Source organism: Geotrypetes seraphini, chromosome 11, assembly GCF_902459505.1.
Source record: "Geotrypetes seraphini chromosome 11, aGeoSer1.1, whole genome shotgun sequence".
Taxonomy (NCBI): domain Eukaryota; kingdom Metazoa; phylum Chordata; class Amphibia; order Gymnophiona; family Dermophiidae; genus Geotrypetes; species Geotrypetes seraphini.
This window is the reverse complement of record NC_047094.1, coordinates 3141347-3159778: the sequence shown is the minus strand read 5'-3', so window position 1 is coordinate 3159778 and position 18432 is coordinate 3141347. Positions and strand designations below refer to the sequence as shown.

The window sequence follows — 18432 nt, the reverse complement described above, 5'->3', positions numbered from 1 at the left end:
CAGATTCTTCAAACGTTCAACAACTACAAGAACGAGAGGGCATTCGGAAAAATTAAAAGGGGACAGATTCAGAATCAATGCTAGAAAGTTCTTCTTCACCCAACGGGTGGTGGACACCTGGAATGCGCTTCCAGAGGGCGTGATAGGACAGGGTATGGTATTGGAGTTCAAGAAGGGATTGGACAATTTTCTGAAGGAAAAGGGGATAGATAGAGGGTTACTATATAGGTCCTGGGTATAGGTGAGCGGACTGCTGGGCATGATGGACCTATTTATCTTTTGGAGGATTGTGAGGGGTCAGGTTGGGATTTTGGGGTACACTTGTACGGCTGTATTCTGCTCTTTGCCACCAAGAAAGTACCCGTATTGCTTGGTTTATTTTGTTCGACCCTTTACAGACTGAAAAGCGTTGTATAAAAGAGTTTGAATATACTGCGTGAAATCCTCACCCTGTAAGAATGTGTTAACTACTCTTCAGACTTTGGGTTCAAATCCTGGCACTGCACTCAGCCCTCCTGCCTTCCATGCTGAATAGACAAACACTTTAAATATGCTTCTGCCAACCTCTGTCGGAGGGTTTGCACACCTTGAGCCTCTGTGCAAACTCCTTTCTACATAAGGCACACCCGAAACTGCGCACTTTACTGCATCGGCACCGCGGTATAGTTAAAACTAAGCGGCCCTTTAATTAAACTGCCTCTATGGTCACTGCACGGCTACCATGTTACATGCAATATACCGATCCATGTGTAGCCGTCATCCCAGCCCAGCACAGGAGAAGACAGCAACACAGGAAGTAAAACCCATGTTGGCTGCTTAATGCAGTTCAGTACAAGCGCTGCCAAAAGTGTTTTAATCCAGTGAACAAAAAAAAAAAAAAAAAAAAAAAAGACAGAACTTGAGGGCAGAGAAAATGCCCAGAATGATTCAGAGCAGCTGCTTCCTCCGAGGTCCAAGGAACACTCCCTTTGCTGAACACACTCTCCTACTGAAGGGCTGAACGCCCACCGTTTCGCTGTTTGCCAGATCTTACAGGATGCCAGTGCATTGTTCTCATGAATTTCCAAGCACACACACATACATACACTTCAAGCCCTGAATGCAGGGAGTGAATATTCCCAGTCTTGCAAATTGGTACTAGTTAATGGCGCTCTAGGATTAAACCAGTATGGCCTATAGTTTTTCCCACATGCAGATAGAGGAGCAGAGATCAAGGGAAAAAAAGAAAGTGTTGGTTAAGGAGAGCGATAAGACCTTATTACCCTGCTAGATCACCAATGCGTTACAGAGGTGTTCAATGTATGTGAAGGCAGTTTCTTAGTTTCAAATCAAGCAAACTGCTGGATTCCACTATGTAGGTTCATGGGGAAGTGCATTATGATTTCCCCAAAAAATTAACTACAAATACAGTTATGTTTTACCAATAAGAAGTTAAAAGGATCAGTTGCAAAAAGTTAGGACTATAAACCAGGCGTGTATGTTCTTTAAAAATACCGTCGTGGAAGCACAGACCAGATGTATTCCACGTATCAGCAAAGGTGGAAACGAGAGCCGGCGTGGTTAAAAGGTGAAGTGAAAGATGACACTAAACTGTTCAAAGTTGTTAAAACGCATGCAGATTGTGAAAAATTGCAGGCGGACCTTAGGAAATTGGAAGACTGGGCGTCCAAATGGCAGATGAAGTTTAATGTGGACAAATGCAAAGTGATGTACATTGGGAAAAATAACCTGAATCACAGTTATCGGATGTTCCGGATGCTAGGGACCACCTTGGGGATTAGCGCCCAAGAAAAGATCTGGGTGTCATCGTAGACAATACGATTAAATCTTCCGCCCAATGTGTGGCGGCAGCCAAAAAAGCAAATAGGATGATAGGAATTATTAAAAAAGGGATAGTTAACAAGACTAAGAATGTTATAATGCCCCTGTATTGCTCCACGGTGCGACCTCATCTGGAGTATTGCGTTCAATTCTGGTTTCCTTATCTCAAGAAAGATATAGTGGCGTTAGAAAAGATTCAAAGAGTGACCAAGATGGTAAAGGGGATGGAACTCCTCTCGTATGAGGAAAGACTAAAATGGTTAGGACTCTTCAGCTTGGAAAAGAGATGGCTGAGGGGAGATATAAATGGAGTAGAACGGGTACAAGTGGATCGATTTTTTACTCCCGTCAAAAATTACAAAGACTAGGGGGACACTCGGAGTTACAGAGAAATCATTTTAAAACCAATTGAAGGAAATTTTTTTCATTCAGAGAATAGTTAAGCTCTGGAACGCGTTGCCAGATGATGTGGTAAGAGCAGATAGCGGAGCTGGTTTTAAGAAAGGTTTGGACATTCCTGGAGGAAAAGTCCATAGTCTGTTACTGAGAAAGACACGTGGGAAGCCACTGCTTGCCCTGTATCGGTAGCATGGAATATTGCTATACCTTGGGTATTGACCAGGTACTAGTGACCTGGATTGGCCACCGTGAGAATGGGCTACTAGGCTTGATGGACCATTGGTCTGACCCACTAAGGCTATTCTTATGTTCTTAACTATTACTCCTCTAAGTCCTGCCATAATATAGCCTCCCACCAACAGAGGGAGACAGAGCAATTTCCTACTCCATTTGCCAGTAGAACAAGTCATCTCCAAGCTGACTTCTTGGATTTCTTTTTGCCTACTATCCAATGCTTATAATCATATAGCCACACATTCCTTTTCTCTAATAAGTTGTGCAACGCAGTACGTCTCCTTTCCCCCACCAATTCCTTGAGAAGGTTCCTGGATTGATCTGGCATGACTTAAGAAAATTAAAAACATAACTGTACTTCCTTCTTTGTCTATGCCACACCACTTGAATGTACAAAAACCCTCTTCATCTGGAGCTAATCCATTGTGCTCATTAGGACTGCTGCTACAAAGGCTTGTTGTTTTCCGGCCCCAGATCCAGTCCAATGGTGTTGCAAAAATTATGCTTTAAGATTTTTGTGTAAGGAATATTATGAAGTAGAATATATGAAATGAACAGGAGTTGGTGAGATGTCCATGTAATTGATCTACAGATATCTTTTGATGGAACCAGCCTCTCACTGCCCAGTAGTGACTGGATTGGTTAGATGTGCCTTCAGGTCCTACTACAAAGCATTGCACTTATGTGAGCTGGACGCCATCATGATGGTGTCTCTTATCTGTCTGAAGCCACTTCACCTCTTCAGAGATTGCCAATAGGAGAGGCAGCGTGTTACAAATGTTTGCCTCTTCAGAAATCTGCAGTGTGTGTTCTCCTCAACGTCCAAGACAGCTATACTATTGGCCTTCACACACCAGATCAACACTTCACAGGACACAAGAACTTAAGTGGCATCACAATCGATTCTACAAATCAGTCTAAGAAATGCAAGGTCATGCATTTGGGAATGGTACAATTTAGGGGGTGAAGAACAAGAATATCCATAGAAGGGGATTATTTCCAAAAGAAAGGAACGCAGTGATATTATTTGTATTTTATTCTTATTTATTCAATTGTCTATACCATTCTCCCAGGTACTCAAGCATTTTTCCTTGTCTGTCCTGGTGGGTTCACAATCTATCCAATGTCCCTGGGGCAATGGGGGGATTAAGTGACTTTCCCAGGGTCACAAGGTGCAGCATGGGTTTGAACCCACAACCTCAGGGTGCTGAGGCTGTAGCTTTTACCAATGGGCCACTCCTCTACTGAATTTCCCAAACTGCTTAAAACACACCCATACAAAACCCAGAACCACCTTCAAGGAAAGAGTCCTTTGTAGTGCATTATGGGAAAGTAGGGCAGAGTGACATACTCCAGAAAGGAGGTTCCCCCCCCCCCACACACACACACACACATTTAATGGAATAAAAGCCTCTTCCAAAAATCACACCCTAAACATCAACAAAAGCCAGTCTCTTCGTTAATTCATCCTTAACAAGGACATGAAGCTGCCACGGCACAGAGACAACCCATTTGCAGACTGTCAGGGTATGCAGGGCAAATTAAGGATGTGGGAGGGTATGCTTCATTCTGATCTACGATCTTGCAGGAAAGAGAGAAAGGGGCCGCGACCAATGCCATTAAAATGAGGGGCTGGTATTGTCAGCTATTGACATTTACCAGTGCAAATTTGCAGACCCTGGAGACAAAGCAGATGTCTAGTTTCAGAGGTTAGACTCTCAACCCTTCTACCGTTGGGACACACCTGACAGACAACTCAAATTTACAGTTGAAAAAGCATGCCTAAATATTCAACATTGTTTAGTCCCAGATTTCTCACTTGTCATACAAATATATGGTATTCAAATTCTAGCATCACCTCAGTAAGAGCAACACAAAATCCTCCACTGCCAGATATGTGAAGCCACAAAAAACCTGCAAATATTCAACTCAAACTATCTAGCAAACAGAATCTATAAACAGACATGCAACATTTTCAGTCGGGGCTGGAGGCAGCAGTTCTTATTGGGAGTAATGGGGAAGCAGAAATGGGAAGCCGTTATGGCGATCTCAAAATCCTGACGCTGGTTAGCAGGCACCGATGGTTAGAAAGGAAACACAGGCTTCCTATCTACACCCAATCTTTTCCACCACTTCGGGACACTGGCCAAGAATCACTAGGTTAGGGGGAGAGGAAGCAAGCGTTGCCAAGGTCTGCAGCTGAAGAGGGGTACTATACTTGCTAGGCTCAAGAGCTTGGTTTTAAAACCTTCACCTTAATGTCATGTCATCAGATATAGGAGCTAAAGTCGTGGCATTCACACATGTATGAAGGTTTCAAAATATATTTATATTATGATGGAGGGCTCCCCATGTGGCTGTTTGCTAAGACCCAACCAAACAATTAATCTTGCCCCAAGACTAGGGTTACCATCTGGCTCCAGAAAAAGACGGATGGATTGAGACATCCGTGTTTTACTTCCATTGAAAGCAACGGAAATAAAATCCAGATGTCTCAATCCATGTTCCGTTTTCTGAAGCCATATGGCAACCCTACCCAGGAGTATGCGAGGGCAGAGAATACATTTATAGTCCAAGTCCAAAAATCTGGATGCCAGAAATCCAGACCAGCTGAAAATCCAGACTTTTGGGGTGTGACACTGAAGCTTTTTCAATAAGTGTTACACAAACTGGAAAAAATTAACATTCCAAACCAAATTTTACAGTTTTCTAATGACTCTGCTAGGATGGCCTAATTCAATGAGACACAATATTAAGTTCCATTGTATGTTTTCCTGTAGATACCCATTTTTATAAACGAAGCATTCTGTATTTATTAGTAAATAAAAAACCAACATCTCTCCCTAAACTTGAATTTTGAAAAGTACAGACTGAAAATCCAAACTGACCCAATCTCCAAGCAGTCTGGATTTTTGGACTTGTTCTGTAGTGCGCTGTATGTGCTATGTCCAGAAAAGAAAGTCATACCACATAGAGGTGTCACTGGCAGACAAGATCCTCAAAAGGATAAGAAAGTCAAAAAACATATCTTCCAGCATAAGAACATAAGAATAGTCTTACTGGGTCAGACCAATGGTCCATCAGGCCCAGAAGCACATTCTCATGGTGGCCAATCCAGGTCCCTAGTACCTGGCCAAAACCCAAATAGGAGCAACATCCCATATAGAATCCCCAAATAGTAGAAAGATTCCGGAACCCCAAATAGGAGCAACATCCCATGCAGAATCCCCAAAGAGTAGCAAGATTCCGGAACCCCAAATAGGAGCAACATCCCATGCAGAATCCCCAAATAGTAGAAAGATTCCGGAACCCCAAATAGGAGCAACATTCCATGCAGAATCCCCAAAGAGTAGCAAGATTCCGGAACCCCAAATAGGAGCAACATCCCATGCAGAATCCCCAAAGAGTAGCAAGATTCCAGAACCCCAAATAGGAGCAACATTCCACGCAGAATCCCCCAAAAGTAGCAAGATTCCGGAACCCCCAGAGTAGCAACATTCCATGCTACCGATCCAGGGCAAGCAGTGACTTCCCCCATGTCTTTCTCAATAATAGACTATGGACTTTTCCTCTAGGAAATTGTCCAAGCCCTTCTTAAAACCAACTATGCATAAAACCAGAAGCATAAAAGTTGCTGACATGAAGAAAACAAAAGATTTGAAAAATAATTTAGGAAATACTCAAAGCAATTCTACAGGGAATTGGGGGAAGTTACAGCCCCCATCAAATCAGAGCTCATACAGAATGTGAAGAAGCCTAAAAGAAGATCCTATAGGACACAAAAGAGAAGAAGAAAACCTACCAAGTAGCGAGGTGGTGACGGAAAAAGCAAATGATAATGGAAGAAGTAACGATCGGCTGAAACCAGGCCGAGAAGAGCTCTGCTTCTGACGTAGTGCCCAGCATCTTCCTATCAAGATCTGGGAAACCATTCAATTAAATTTTCAGATAGCCAGATCTACCATCATAATAAGTAAGGAGGTTGACAATTTCGGTTTGAACCTCAAAATTGGCCTGAAATATGGGTTTCAGTTTCAGCTGAACCCCAAAAACTCCCCTCCCTCACCTGGGTCTACATCAAGAAACAAGCTCTGGTGGCCTCTTTGGGAGCAGGAACAAACTCCTACTGCTCTGTTAAAATGGTTACTTAGACTTCCTCTGAGGTCCTGGCAGCCATTTTGATAGAGCAGTGGCACGGGGCAGGAACAAGTGGGGTATGTTCTTGACGCCCAAAGGGGACACTAGACCACCAGAGCTTGTTTCTTGATGTAGGCCTGGTGGTTTTGGTTTCTGCTACAGCCAAACAGCCAATTTCAGCCACAGATACAGAAGATCCTGGTTTCAGTCAGGCTCTGTCTATAGAGAGGGCCAAGTAACATTCCCCAAATTACTGTCCAAATCAACTTGCAAGTTGTTCACGGCAATAGAATAATACTGTGATTATAGAAAAACTGAAGGACACTGAAAAGAGAAGCATTAGAGAATGAAAAATCAATTGATTAATGACTAAGAAAACTTCGCTACCAACAGTATCTCACACTCCTGGTTATTAAACTGCCTTAAAAATCCTGGCTTGATCAAATTTTATCAAGATCTCTAAGAAAATGTGGCAGGCTAGGCTCAATCTATCATTGCTAAGATCAAGATCCAGTGAAACCATTTTCAGGGCGATTCCCTGTCACCACTGCTCTGTCTGGCACTAAACTTGTTACTTCATCTATTAACCGATTGGCTACGGCTTCAGTTTTAATTCCAGAGGTTCACCTCCTTCCTACTTTAGGGTGATTTGAACTAGTATGTACAGTTCCAGTGGTCATTGTCTATCCTGACAGTTTTGTCGCATAACATCAGAAAGACCAATCTGTAAGACAAGGTTTCTGAATGGAAAAACTCTGTATAAGGAATCTGTACTGGGAACACTGCTTTTTAACTATAAGTGATCTGCAAATGAGAACAATGGGCGAGATGATCAAATCTGCAGATAACACAAAGCTATTCAAAATTGTGAAATCATAGGTGGACTAAAAAGACCTTACAAGGCTGCAAGATTGGGATCTAATAGTGCTATCCAATTCACCGATTCAATTTGTTTCATGAAACAGGAAGTTACATCAGAAGGAATGACTTTGGCAGAGGGAAAGGCTAAGAGCAGGCCTGTGAGGATCAGTGCCAAGGGCTAAGGTGGTGGTGGGGAGGGGTACTGTGCTGCTTCCTTTGCTGCCACCATCAAACCTACAGGGGAGCACTGCTGCCACACTTGGACCTATGAGTGTGTGTAGGGGGGGAGGGGGTTGCTGCTTTCTGCCTCTGCTGCTATCGATGGACCCGGGGGGAGTGCTAGAAGTAGGATGGAAGGGAAAGAGGATGCTTGACCTGAGGGGGGAAGGAACAGAGGGGCAATTTGACTAGCTAATGGAAAGGGAAGAGAGAGAGAGGGTGCTGGTCACATGGGGTGGGGGCTGGAGGGACATGAGAGAGACACTGGACTGGGAACTGGAGCTGGAAGGAAAGGAAGAGAGGGTACCAGGCCCTTGAGTGGGTGCTGGACTTACAGGGAGGAGGAGCGAGAAGGGACAGTACAGAGATGGAAGATGGATGGTGAGCATGGAGAAAGAAGAAAATGTCAAAGGGGCAGGAGTGAGTTAACAAAAGACAAACAGAAATCAGAACCTGGGACTAACATGAGTCGAATAATAAAACAACTAGACAACAAAAGGTAGACAAAATCATTTTATTTTCTATTTTGTGATTACAATTTGAAATGTGTATCTGCCAGAGCTGGTGTTAGACAGCTAGGACCTAACATAGTAACATAGTAGATGACGGCAGATAAAGACCCGAATGGTCCATTCAGTCTGCCCAACCTGATTCAATTTAAATTTTTTCTTCTTAGCTATTTCTGGGTAAGAATCCAAAGCTCTACCCGGTACTGTGCTTGGGTTCTACTCCAGCCCATCTAAACCCTCCCAGCCATTGAAACCCTTTCCAGCCCATCCTCCCCAAACGGCCATATTCAGACACAGACCGTGCAAGTCTGCCCAGTACTGGCCTTAGTTCAATATTTACTATTATTTTCCGATTCTAGACCCTCTGTGTTCATCCCACGCTTCTTTGAACTCAGTCAAACAGTGTTTGTTTTGTGTCCACTTGACAATGCCGGTGTGGGGTTGGATAGGGAAAGGGGGGGGGGGTGAAGAGGCTGCAAAATAAACCTGTCAGCTAATGTCATAGAAATCAAATCAGACTGTATTTTAAACCCCCCCCCAAAAAAACCAAACCAATTCAATTAGCAAAATCAAATTGAAAAAAATTTTCCCAAAAATCAGACAGCTCTAGGATGAATATGGCAGATAAAATTTACTGTGGACAAGTGCAAAGTGATGCACATTGGAAAGAATAACCTAAATTATGGCTACATGATACTTTGTTCCACAAAACATGGCAACCAGCCCCTCTTATAGTCGCTTCACTCTTGCCTCCACCAATCAGTGGCTTCAATGCAATTACAGGGGACATATCCAATTAGAAATGTACTCTTTTCAAAGTGAATCCATACAGTTTTGCCATTCAAGCCCCGAGATTCCATAGAGTTGAGGGTGAAAATCTTGTGCCATTTTTTGCACTGGATCAGTGAACGCCTGCAATCTCCTGCTCTGGCTGTAGGTGGCACTACCTCAAGTGTGAAACAGCAGAGTAGTTGCCCTGTTTTGTGCAGCTTCTTAGCACACTCTGTTGAAGCAAGAACGCCTATTGGGTTTTGTGTTTTTCTTTCAATTGGAGATGTTAAGATTTTTGTTTTGCAGTTCTGGTTTTGTGGATCCTGAAAAGTCAACACAAAATGCGCTGGACCATTTGTGCGTCTACAGAAATAACTTTCAGCACTAATCAGTCTCTTTAGTAACTGGTTTTGAGTTTTGTTCTGAATTATGTGTACATGGAACAAAATTTAAACTACAAAATAGCCCAACTGAATCGGAGGATTTTGAGCCAATGATTGAGAACTTTAGATTCAGGACAAAGATATGTACGCCTTGAACCGAAGGTAATGGCGGAATAAAACTCACTAATGTAATGTAATATAAAATTATAAATTTACCTTTTTTTTAATTTGAAGCTGGAGTCCATATATTTTTACCAACTCCAACTCTGACTCCACCCAAAATTGTTTCATACTTTGAGTTCAACTCTTGACTCCACAACCCTGCCGTTTAAATAGTTTAAGATGGAGGAAAGCCCTCGGAGCTTACCCTTGTTCAAAAACATTGATATAAGGAGGAGTGGCCTAGTGGTTAGAGCAAATGCCTCCGCACTCTGAGGTTGTGAGCTTGATTCCCAATGCAGCTCTTTGTAACTCTGAGGCAGTCGCTAACATTTCCAGGTACAAAATAAGGACTTGTCAAAAATATGTAAACTGCTTTGTTATATTTACCAGTAGGAGAGTGTGGAGTAGTGGTTAGAGCTACAGCTTGAGCACCCTGAGGTTGTGGGTTCAAACCCCACACTACTCCCTGTGACCCTGGGCAAGTCACTTCATCCTCCACTGCCCCAGATACATTAGACAGATTGTGAACTCACTGGGACAGAATGTAAACCCGATTTCAGTGTGATTGTAAAACTACAAAAAGGCAGTATACAAGCCCCATTCCTGTTCTTTTTCACTACTTTAGATCTTAAAGCCTTATATCAGTAGTGTACCGACTCTGTAGCTGATATATATTTGTGTTTTATATGAGTTATGGTTTCATTTGTCTTTTTTGTTTTTCTGTAGTAGCTACAAGTGTATTGAGAAAGGAAAATGGTAAAACCAGAGGACATAATTTGAGGTTGAGGGGTGGTAGATTCAGGGGCAATGTTAGGAAATTCTACTATACGGAGAGGGTGGTGGATGCCTGGAATGCGCTCCCGAGAGAGGTGGTGGAGAGTAAAACTGTGACTGAGTTCAAAGAAGCGTGGGATGAACACAGAAGATTTAGAATCAGAAAATAATATTAAATATCAAACTAAGGCCAGTACTGGGCAGACTTGTACAGTCTGTATATGGCCGTTTGGGGGAGGATGGGCTGGGGAGGGCTTCAATGGCTGGGAGGGTGGAGATGGGCTGGAGTAGGTTTGGACGGAGATTTCAACAGTTGGAACCCAAATACTGTACCGGGTAGAGCTTTGGATTCTTGCCCAGAAATAGCTAAGAAAAAAAAATAAAAAAATTTAAATTTTGAATCAGGTTGGGCAGACTGGATGGACCATTCGGGTCTTTATCTGCTGTCATCTACTATGTTACTATGACAAATGGAATAAATGGGAGAGAGTTCACTAGCATGCAACAGGGAAATTCAAAGCCAGCAAATAAGGAAATACAGTGAAAATAAGAGCTAGTTCAGAAACAAGTAGATCACAACCCAACACAGAAAGGGTAAAGGTGAAGTGAATTGAAACCTAAAGATGAAAGAAGGACATTGGACTGTGGGCAAGACAGTTTGCAATGACCACACACATAACAAACTTGCAGATTTTGTAGCACTGGACTGGAAATGGTTACAAATCTAATTTGTGGGTCAGACCAGCACATCTCATCCACTGGAAACTATGCAACACTATCATCACTGTCTATTCTCAGATATTGTGACAAAGGAGAAAAGCTCACCAATGACGTCACTGATCACAGGCCAACTCCTGAGAGCCTGTTCTTGAGACAGACGTGGAGGAAGCCACAGTTGAAAACAAGATACTTAGCTAGATGGACCACTGGTCTGACCATCCTTATGCTCTGATGCTATTCAGGTGAGGACAACTTTGGCCACTAGGAAAAGATTCCATCAGACCCATGAAAAGTTGTATTTCTATAGGTTCTAAAAGTCTGTTCTGTGCAGTGAAGACAAAGAAGTGAACAGGTTAAAGGGTGCCAATGTGTTCAGTTGCTAAGTCTGAAGGACAGAAGTGTTTCCAGTTGTTGCCCTATCCTTCCTTTATGTGGGGCATTGCAAACACTCTTGCTGTCACCAGCAGGGGCTGAAGAGATTGTGTGGATGCTAAATGGATATAAGATATGGAGGTCACCTGAAGGTGGCTTCCTGGAAAGGACACATGGCAGGCAAGTCCATAGTCTGCTGCTCTTTGGGGATTCTGCATGGAATGTTGCTACTATTTGGGGTTCCGGAATCTTGCTTACTCTTTGAGATTCTGGAATGTTGCTGCTCTTTGGGGATTCTGCATGGAATGTTGCTACTATTTAGGGATCCGGAATCTTGCTTACTCTTTGAGATTCTGGAATGTTGCTGCTCTTTGGGGATTCTGCATGGAATGTTGCTACTATTTGGGGTTCCGGAATCTTGCTTACTCTTTGAGATTCTGGAATGTTGCTACTCTTTAGGGTTCTGGAATCTTGCTTATTCTTTGAGATTCTGGAATGTTGCTACTCTTTAGGGTTCCGGAATCTTGCTTACTCTTTGAGATTCTGGAATGTTGCTACTCTTTGGGGATTCTGCATGGAATGTTGCTACTCTTTGGGGTTCCGGAATCTTGCTTATTCTTTGAGATTCTGGAATGTTGCTACTCTTTAGGGTTCCGGAATCTTGCTTATTCTTTGAGATTCTGGAATGTTGCTACTCTTTAGGGTTCCGGAATCTTGCTTACTCTTTGAGATTCTGGAATGTTGCTACTCTTTGGGGATTCTGCATGGAATGTTGCTACTATTTGGGGTTCCGGAATCTTGCTTATTCTTTGAAATTCTGGAATGTTGCTACTCTTTGGGGTTCCGGAATCTTGCTTATTCTTTGAGATTCTGGAATGTTGCTACTCTTTGGGGTTCCGGAATCTTGCTTATTCTTTGAGATTCTGGAATGTTGCTACTCTTTAGGGTTCCGGAATCTTGCTTACTCTTTGAGATTCTGGAATGTTGCTACTCTTTAGGGTTCCGGAATCTTGCTTACTCTTTGAGATTCTGGAATGTTGCTACCATTTGGGTTTCTACCTGATACTTGTGACCTGGATTGGCCACTGTGGAAAGAGGATAGTGGGCCAGATGGACCACTGGGATGAGCCAGTATAGCTATTCTTAGGAGAAGACAAGATGCAGAGACCAAGCAAACAAGCTGCATGAAGAGAAACTGGACAGTTAGGCACCATCAGCCAACCTTGTTGTGTATGATGTATTGCTGGTGCCTGAGAGCTACAAAAATGCATTACAGATATCCTCGCAATACATCAGAGAGAGCGATATTGTATCCAGCTTAGCAGCAAGTTTTGTTGGGGTCACAGTATTGACCAAAGAAACTCATTTGGAGACAATAACCTCACAGATTTCTACAGCACTTCCATCCCACAAACAGTGCATTTCTGATCTTATTATTCCAAAGCAGTCCGATCCATTTGCCACCGATTTCTCCTCCACCCTGCCCAACACATATCTAGACTACCTCAAACCCCTGTCAATCACTGAATGACACAGCAAATTCACCTAGACCCCCCCCCCCATCAAGACACCTCCTTAAGGCTTCTTTTCTGAACAGTAAAGAGAGCGCAGGCAGAGGCAAACACCTATGGATTCAAAGAATGCTCAAATTCCTTTATGAGCTTCACAAGACTGTGTCATGACTCACAGGCTGACGTCACAACAGCTGAGAATTCCTGTAGTGCTACACCCAGACAGCAGGGGGAGCCACCCAAGGGGGCTTTCTAGAGCCTCCCAATTTTGGCTTTTTTGTTTTTGCTGGGGGGGGGGGCAGTGAGAAATAGATAGGTCCTGGTAGCATCCGATTGCCCCACTGGGCCAGTTCTGGAAAGCAGCTGTATTTCGGAGGGGGTGGCCGGGACTAGATCCACGAAGTCGGGCTTTCCCTAGAGCAGACGGAACCGGGAGGTCCGGCTTTCACCCACCCCCCTGCCCCGGATCGCTCACCTGCCCACGGTCTGGCTGGCCAGCTGCCGCATGCGGTTGAACTGCTTCTTCATGGCGGGGGCCGAGGCCGGCACAGCCGCTTCCAGCACAGCCTGAGCCGCCTCTGGCCGCAGGAAGTGACTGCGCCTAGCCGACCGGCCCCTTCCCGGCCATGTGACCCGGGAGGGGGAGGGGCGGCAGCTCCACTCCAAGAACTCCTCCCCTAGGAGCTAACCCCAACCCGAGAGTAGATCTTGCAAGTGAAAGGATTTTGCATGCCAGCTTTGACTTTCAAAAACCCAGAGCTCAGCATGTACTAACAGGGAGCGCGGGTTTTAGCGCAGTAACTGCTCCGATGGAGGGGGTAAGTGTCACAAATAAGCCACTAAAGACCTCCAAACTTCATACTTGAAGATAGCTCCTTTTATCAAGCCGCGGTAGCGGTAAACCGCCGGCTGCGCTAACCGCTACTGCCTCCTCTTGAGCAGGCGGTAGTTTTGGGTTAGCCGGGATGAAACATCGCGCGCGGTAACCCCGCTAGCGCGGCTTTCATTAAAGGAGCCCATTGGTAAAATACTTTAGATAAGATCTATGGAAATTTTTCTTCAGGTCACATTCAATGAGCATGTGTGGACTTTTTTCACAATGCCAACAAACATTAAGACCTTTTTACTAAGCGTAGCCTGAGGAACTGGGTTCAATTCCCACTGCAGCTCCTTGTGACTCTGGACAAGTTAGTTAACCCTCCATTGCCCACTTTGTAATTACAGAAAGGTGGCATAAAATGGCCAATTTTCTTTTCATTTCTTTTTATTAATTCTCATGCCCTAATGTCATTGGCACACAACCATTGCAAAAAAATGACCCTGTGATCACTTAACCCCTCGCTTAATGCTGGCACATCCAAAGATTATAATGGGCATGTTAGAAGCGACTAGCGCACCTTAGTATAAGACCACTTTAGTGCCATTTCTTTTGTAAGTTGTCTGCAAACCAGTTAGCACAGGAACACTCCCTGATATTCCTTTGCCAAAAATATATATATTTTAGTGCATGGATAAGCATGCTCTAAATGTCTGGGTGCATGATGGCACCCAGCACAGCTTAGTAAAAAGCCCCCATTATTTGTTGTCAAACCCACCCTCCACAACAAAGACCAAGGTTACCAGAAAAGGTTAATTTATTGGCCCAGACTTGCATGCATGGGGTTGCCATATGACTCCAGAAAAAGGAAGACGGATTGAGACATCCGGGTTTTACTTCTGCTGAAAGCAATGGAAGTAAGGAGGACACCTTTACTCCCATTGAAAGCCATATGGTAACCCTACTTGAGATGGTTAATGTGCTGGCTAGGCTGAGGAGCAGGAGAGGCCACACCTGGCTTTGTGACATGCCACCTGCAGCACTGATTTCTGACTGGATAGACGCAGGGTGATTCACTACTTGCAAAACAATGGTGTCAAGTCCCTAATGTATCAAATGTAACCAAAAAACGGACTTGGTTTTAGAATGAAGCCCTCAGATACCAATATTTAAAGGATTGATATATAAAATCCTTAAAAAATCAGTTTGAATGCCCAATGAAAGATAACTTGCCGACCTGTATTAAGCTGCATCAACCAGAGTATAGCAGCAAAGGTATCTGAGGGCTTCATTCTAAAACCAAGAGTTATCAAGTCCGTTTTTTGGTTACATTGGATAGACGCAGGGACTACAAATCCCAGAATGCCAAGGAACGGGGTCCATCCAATGAAACTGCTGCTTTGGGGGAAGGAGGGTGAGTGCGAGTCCGCGAGCTTCCTATCTGTTACGTTACGTGCCTCTGTGTGCGAGGGGAGGAGTTACCGCCCTCTCGCTTGAGTCTGTCCAATTGGCACGGCTCATGCTCGCGCAATCAGTGCTGCCCAATAGGAGAGGCGCGCTCAACCTTTCCTCAACCAATCAGAGGCTGCGGCCAATGGCGGGCCGCGTACTTAGCAGGTTGTGCGGGGCGGGGCGGAAGCGCTCCCTCGGCTTGTCCGGGCTGTGTTGACGGAGCGCCAATGGCCGCTCGGGAGCCTCGCGGGGTCGACGCGTCCGATGAAGCGGTGCGAGGCACCTGCGACGACGCCTCCATCTGTAAGAGGTCGGGCTCACGCCTTCTCTCGGGAGCTGACGTCAAGCGCGCGCTCTTCCCTTCAGAGACGGAGCTCGAGCCCCCACCCCCACCCCCGGCCTCAAGTGGTTCAGGAAAGAGAAGAAGAAGCCGGAGGTTTTCCCCGAAAATAAGACACTGGGCCTTATTTAACTCGCGTACAATGATCATCTTTGCCTTCCTCTCCTCCACCCCAGTTCTTCCTCTTTCCTTCCCCCTCACATGTGCAGCATCTTTCCTCCCCTCCCTCCCAGCCCCCTGTGCCCAGATTCTAGCCCTCCCTTCCGTGCAGCTGAACCCCGGCTGACCAGCCCATCCTTCCATCTCTCCCTTCCTCTCCTCCACCCCAGTTCTTCCTCTTTCCTTCCCCCCTCTCATGTGCAGCATCTTTTCTCTCCTCTTGCCCATCCCCTTGTGCTTTCCCTTTGTAGCATCTTTCATTCCCTCCCTCCCATCCCCCTGTGCCCAGCTTCTAGCCCTCCTGTGCAGCTGAACCCCCGCTGACCAGCCCATCCTTCCATCTCTCCCATCTTCTCCTCCACCCCAATTCTTCCTCTTTCCTTCCCACCCCATTTACAGCATCTTTCCTCCCCTCTCACCCATCCCCTAGTGCTTTCCCTCTGTAGCATTTTTCCTCACCTCCCTCCCTCCCATCCCCCTGTGCCCAGCTTCTAGCCCTCCCTTCAGTGCAGCTGAAATCCCGCTAGCAAGCCCATCCTTCCATGTCTCCCATCCGAACCCTGCTGATCATGAGACCTACAGACCTCCCTTCGCAGCGCTGGCAGCAGTTTAAACAGGCTGTTTCACAGCCTTCTTCCATCAGTGATGTGGCAGAGGGAATGCCCTGGCAGAAGAATGCCGGCGCTGCAAAGGTCTTAGGGTCAGTTTGGTTCACATGTGAGGGGACAGATGAAAAGATGGGAGAGTCAGCAGGGGGGCAGAGGTGCTGCTGCCGGCGAATCCAGGGACTAGGGTTTATTTTCGGGGAAACACGGTACGATGCAACCTTCTGCCCAATATGTGGCAGCATCCCCCCAAAATAAAACAAGATACTAGGAATTATTTAAAAAAGGGATGATTAACAAGACCAAGAATGTTATAATGCCCCTGTATCACTCCATGGTGTGACCTCATCTGGAGTATTGCGTTGAGTTCTGGTCTCCTTATCTCAAAAAAGATAAAGCGGCACTAGAAAACGTTCAAAGAGCAATTGAGAAGATAAAGGGGATGGAACTCCTCTCGTATGAGGAAAAACTAAAAAGGTTAGGGCTCTTCAGCTTGGAAAAGAGACGGCTGAGGGGAGATGGATTGAAGTTACAAAATCCTGAATGGAGTAGAACGGGTACAAATGGATTGATTTTTCACTCTGTCAAAAATGACAAAGACTAGGGGACACTCGATGAAGTTACAGGGAAATACTTTTAAAACTAATAGGAGAAAATATTTTTTCACTCTGAGAATAGTTAAGCTCTGGAATGCAATCCAGAGGTTGTAGTAAGAGCAGATAGCGTAGCTGCTTTTAAGAAAGATTTGGACAATTTCCTGGAGGAAAAGTCCATAGTCTATTATTGAGAAAGACATGGGGGAAGCCATTGCTTGCCCTGTATTTGTAGCATGGAATGTTGCTACTCTTTGGGTTTTGGCCAGGTACTAGGGACTTGGATTGGCCACTGAACACCAATCACTGGTCTGACCCAATAAGCATTTTCTTATGTCAAAGCGTGTGAGGACAGACTTGAAAGATCTCAGTTTGTATACTTTGGAGGAAAAGTGGCAGAGGAGAGATGATAGATATTTAATTCCTACATGGCATAAATGTACATGAGTCGAGCCTTTCATTTGCATGGAAGTTCTAGAATGAGGGCATAGGTTGAAGTTAAGAGTTGACAGACTCATGTGTAAGGAAATTCTTTTTTACAGAAAGGGTGGTAGATGTGTGAACATTCTCCCGGAAGAGGTGGTGGAGACAGAGACTGTATGCATTCAAGAAAGCTGGGATAGGCATGTGGTTTCTCTTAGAGAGGAAGAGATAATGGTTACTTTGGATGGACAGGCTGGATGGGATTTGGTCTTTATCTGCCATCATACTTCTATAATCATAAAGGTCCTATGTGACCTCACAATGCAAGTGTTGAGAGCCTTAGCTTATAATGATAATGCTCTATGACCTCAGTGTAAAGACCCTTAGCTTAAAGGGGAAGGAGGAGATAGTGGATAGGTCATTTGGACTTTATCTGCCATCATAAGAATTGCCCTACTAGGACAGACTGAAGGCCCATCAAGCCCAGAATTCCAACAGTGGCCAGCCCAGGTCCGAAGTACTTAGCTAGAACTCAGGTAGTAAAATGGATTTTATGCTGCTCTTTCTTGGAATAAACAGTGGCTTTCCTAAACAATCTCAATAATGGTCTATATGGACTTCCCTTATAGGAAAATAGCCAAAGCTTTTTTAAACCCTGCTAAGCTAATTGATTATACCAAATTCTAAGGCAACAAATTCCAGAGTTTAATTATACATTGTATGAATAAATATTTTCTCTGGATGGTTTTAAATCCACCACTCACTTAGCAGCTTCATCGCATGCCGCCCTAGTCCTAATATTTTTGGAAAGAGTAAACTAGCAGTTCACATCTACCCTTTCCATTCCATTCGGTATTTTATAGACTTCTGATATTGCCCCTTGAGCTGTCTCTTCTCCAAGCTGAAGAGCTCTAGCTGCTTTATACTTTTCTGACAAGGAAATTGTCTCATCCCTTTTATCATTGCCCCTCTGTACTAGAGTTGTGCGGGGACAGAAGTCAAACTCGTCCCCACTGGAATCAAATCCGTCCTGCCCGTCCCTATAAACTTCAGAAGTAGTTCTTTCATTTAATTATTCTACTGAATTAAAGGTAGAGGACTATTTACAAATAAGCAAAGACACTTTATTAATTTGGAAATATTAATTGGGAAGAATACATACTTTGTAAA

General features: G+C 44.4%; 2 protein-coding genes across 5 annotated transcripts in view; one reads left to right on the top strand and one right to left on the bottom strand.

Annotated features, from left to right (window-relative positions):
• The window catches only part of ARHGAP17 (Rho GTPase activating protein 17), an 85155-nt gene extending 71647 nt beyond the window's left edge, over positions 1 to 13508 (bottom strand). For 2 of the 4 annotated variants that reach the window (XM_033962985.1, XM_033962987.1), the window contains exon 1: positions 13349 to 13504. In XM_033962985.1, coding sequence (XP_033818876.1) covers positions 13349 to 13401 — 53 coding nt within the window. In that variant the 5' untranslated portion in view covers positions 13402 to 13504. Of the gene's footprint in view, positions 1 to 13348 lie in introns of all 4 variants that reach the window. The other 2 variants (XM_033962988.1, XM_033962986.1) reach the window with 2 other exon arrangements.
• Positions 13509 to 15298: 1790 nt separating this feature from the next.
• The window catches only part of LCMT1 (leucine carboxyl methyltransferase 1), a 98633-nt gene continuing 95499 nt past the window's right edge, over positions 15299 to 18432 (top strand). The window contains exon 1 of the mRNA XM_033962989.1: positions 15299 to 15452. Coding sequence (XP_033818880.1) covers positions 15370 to 15452 — 83 coding nt within the window. The 5' untranslated portion in view covers positions 15299 to 15369. The remainder of the gene's footprint in view (positions 15453 to 18432) is intronic.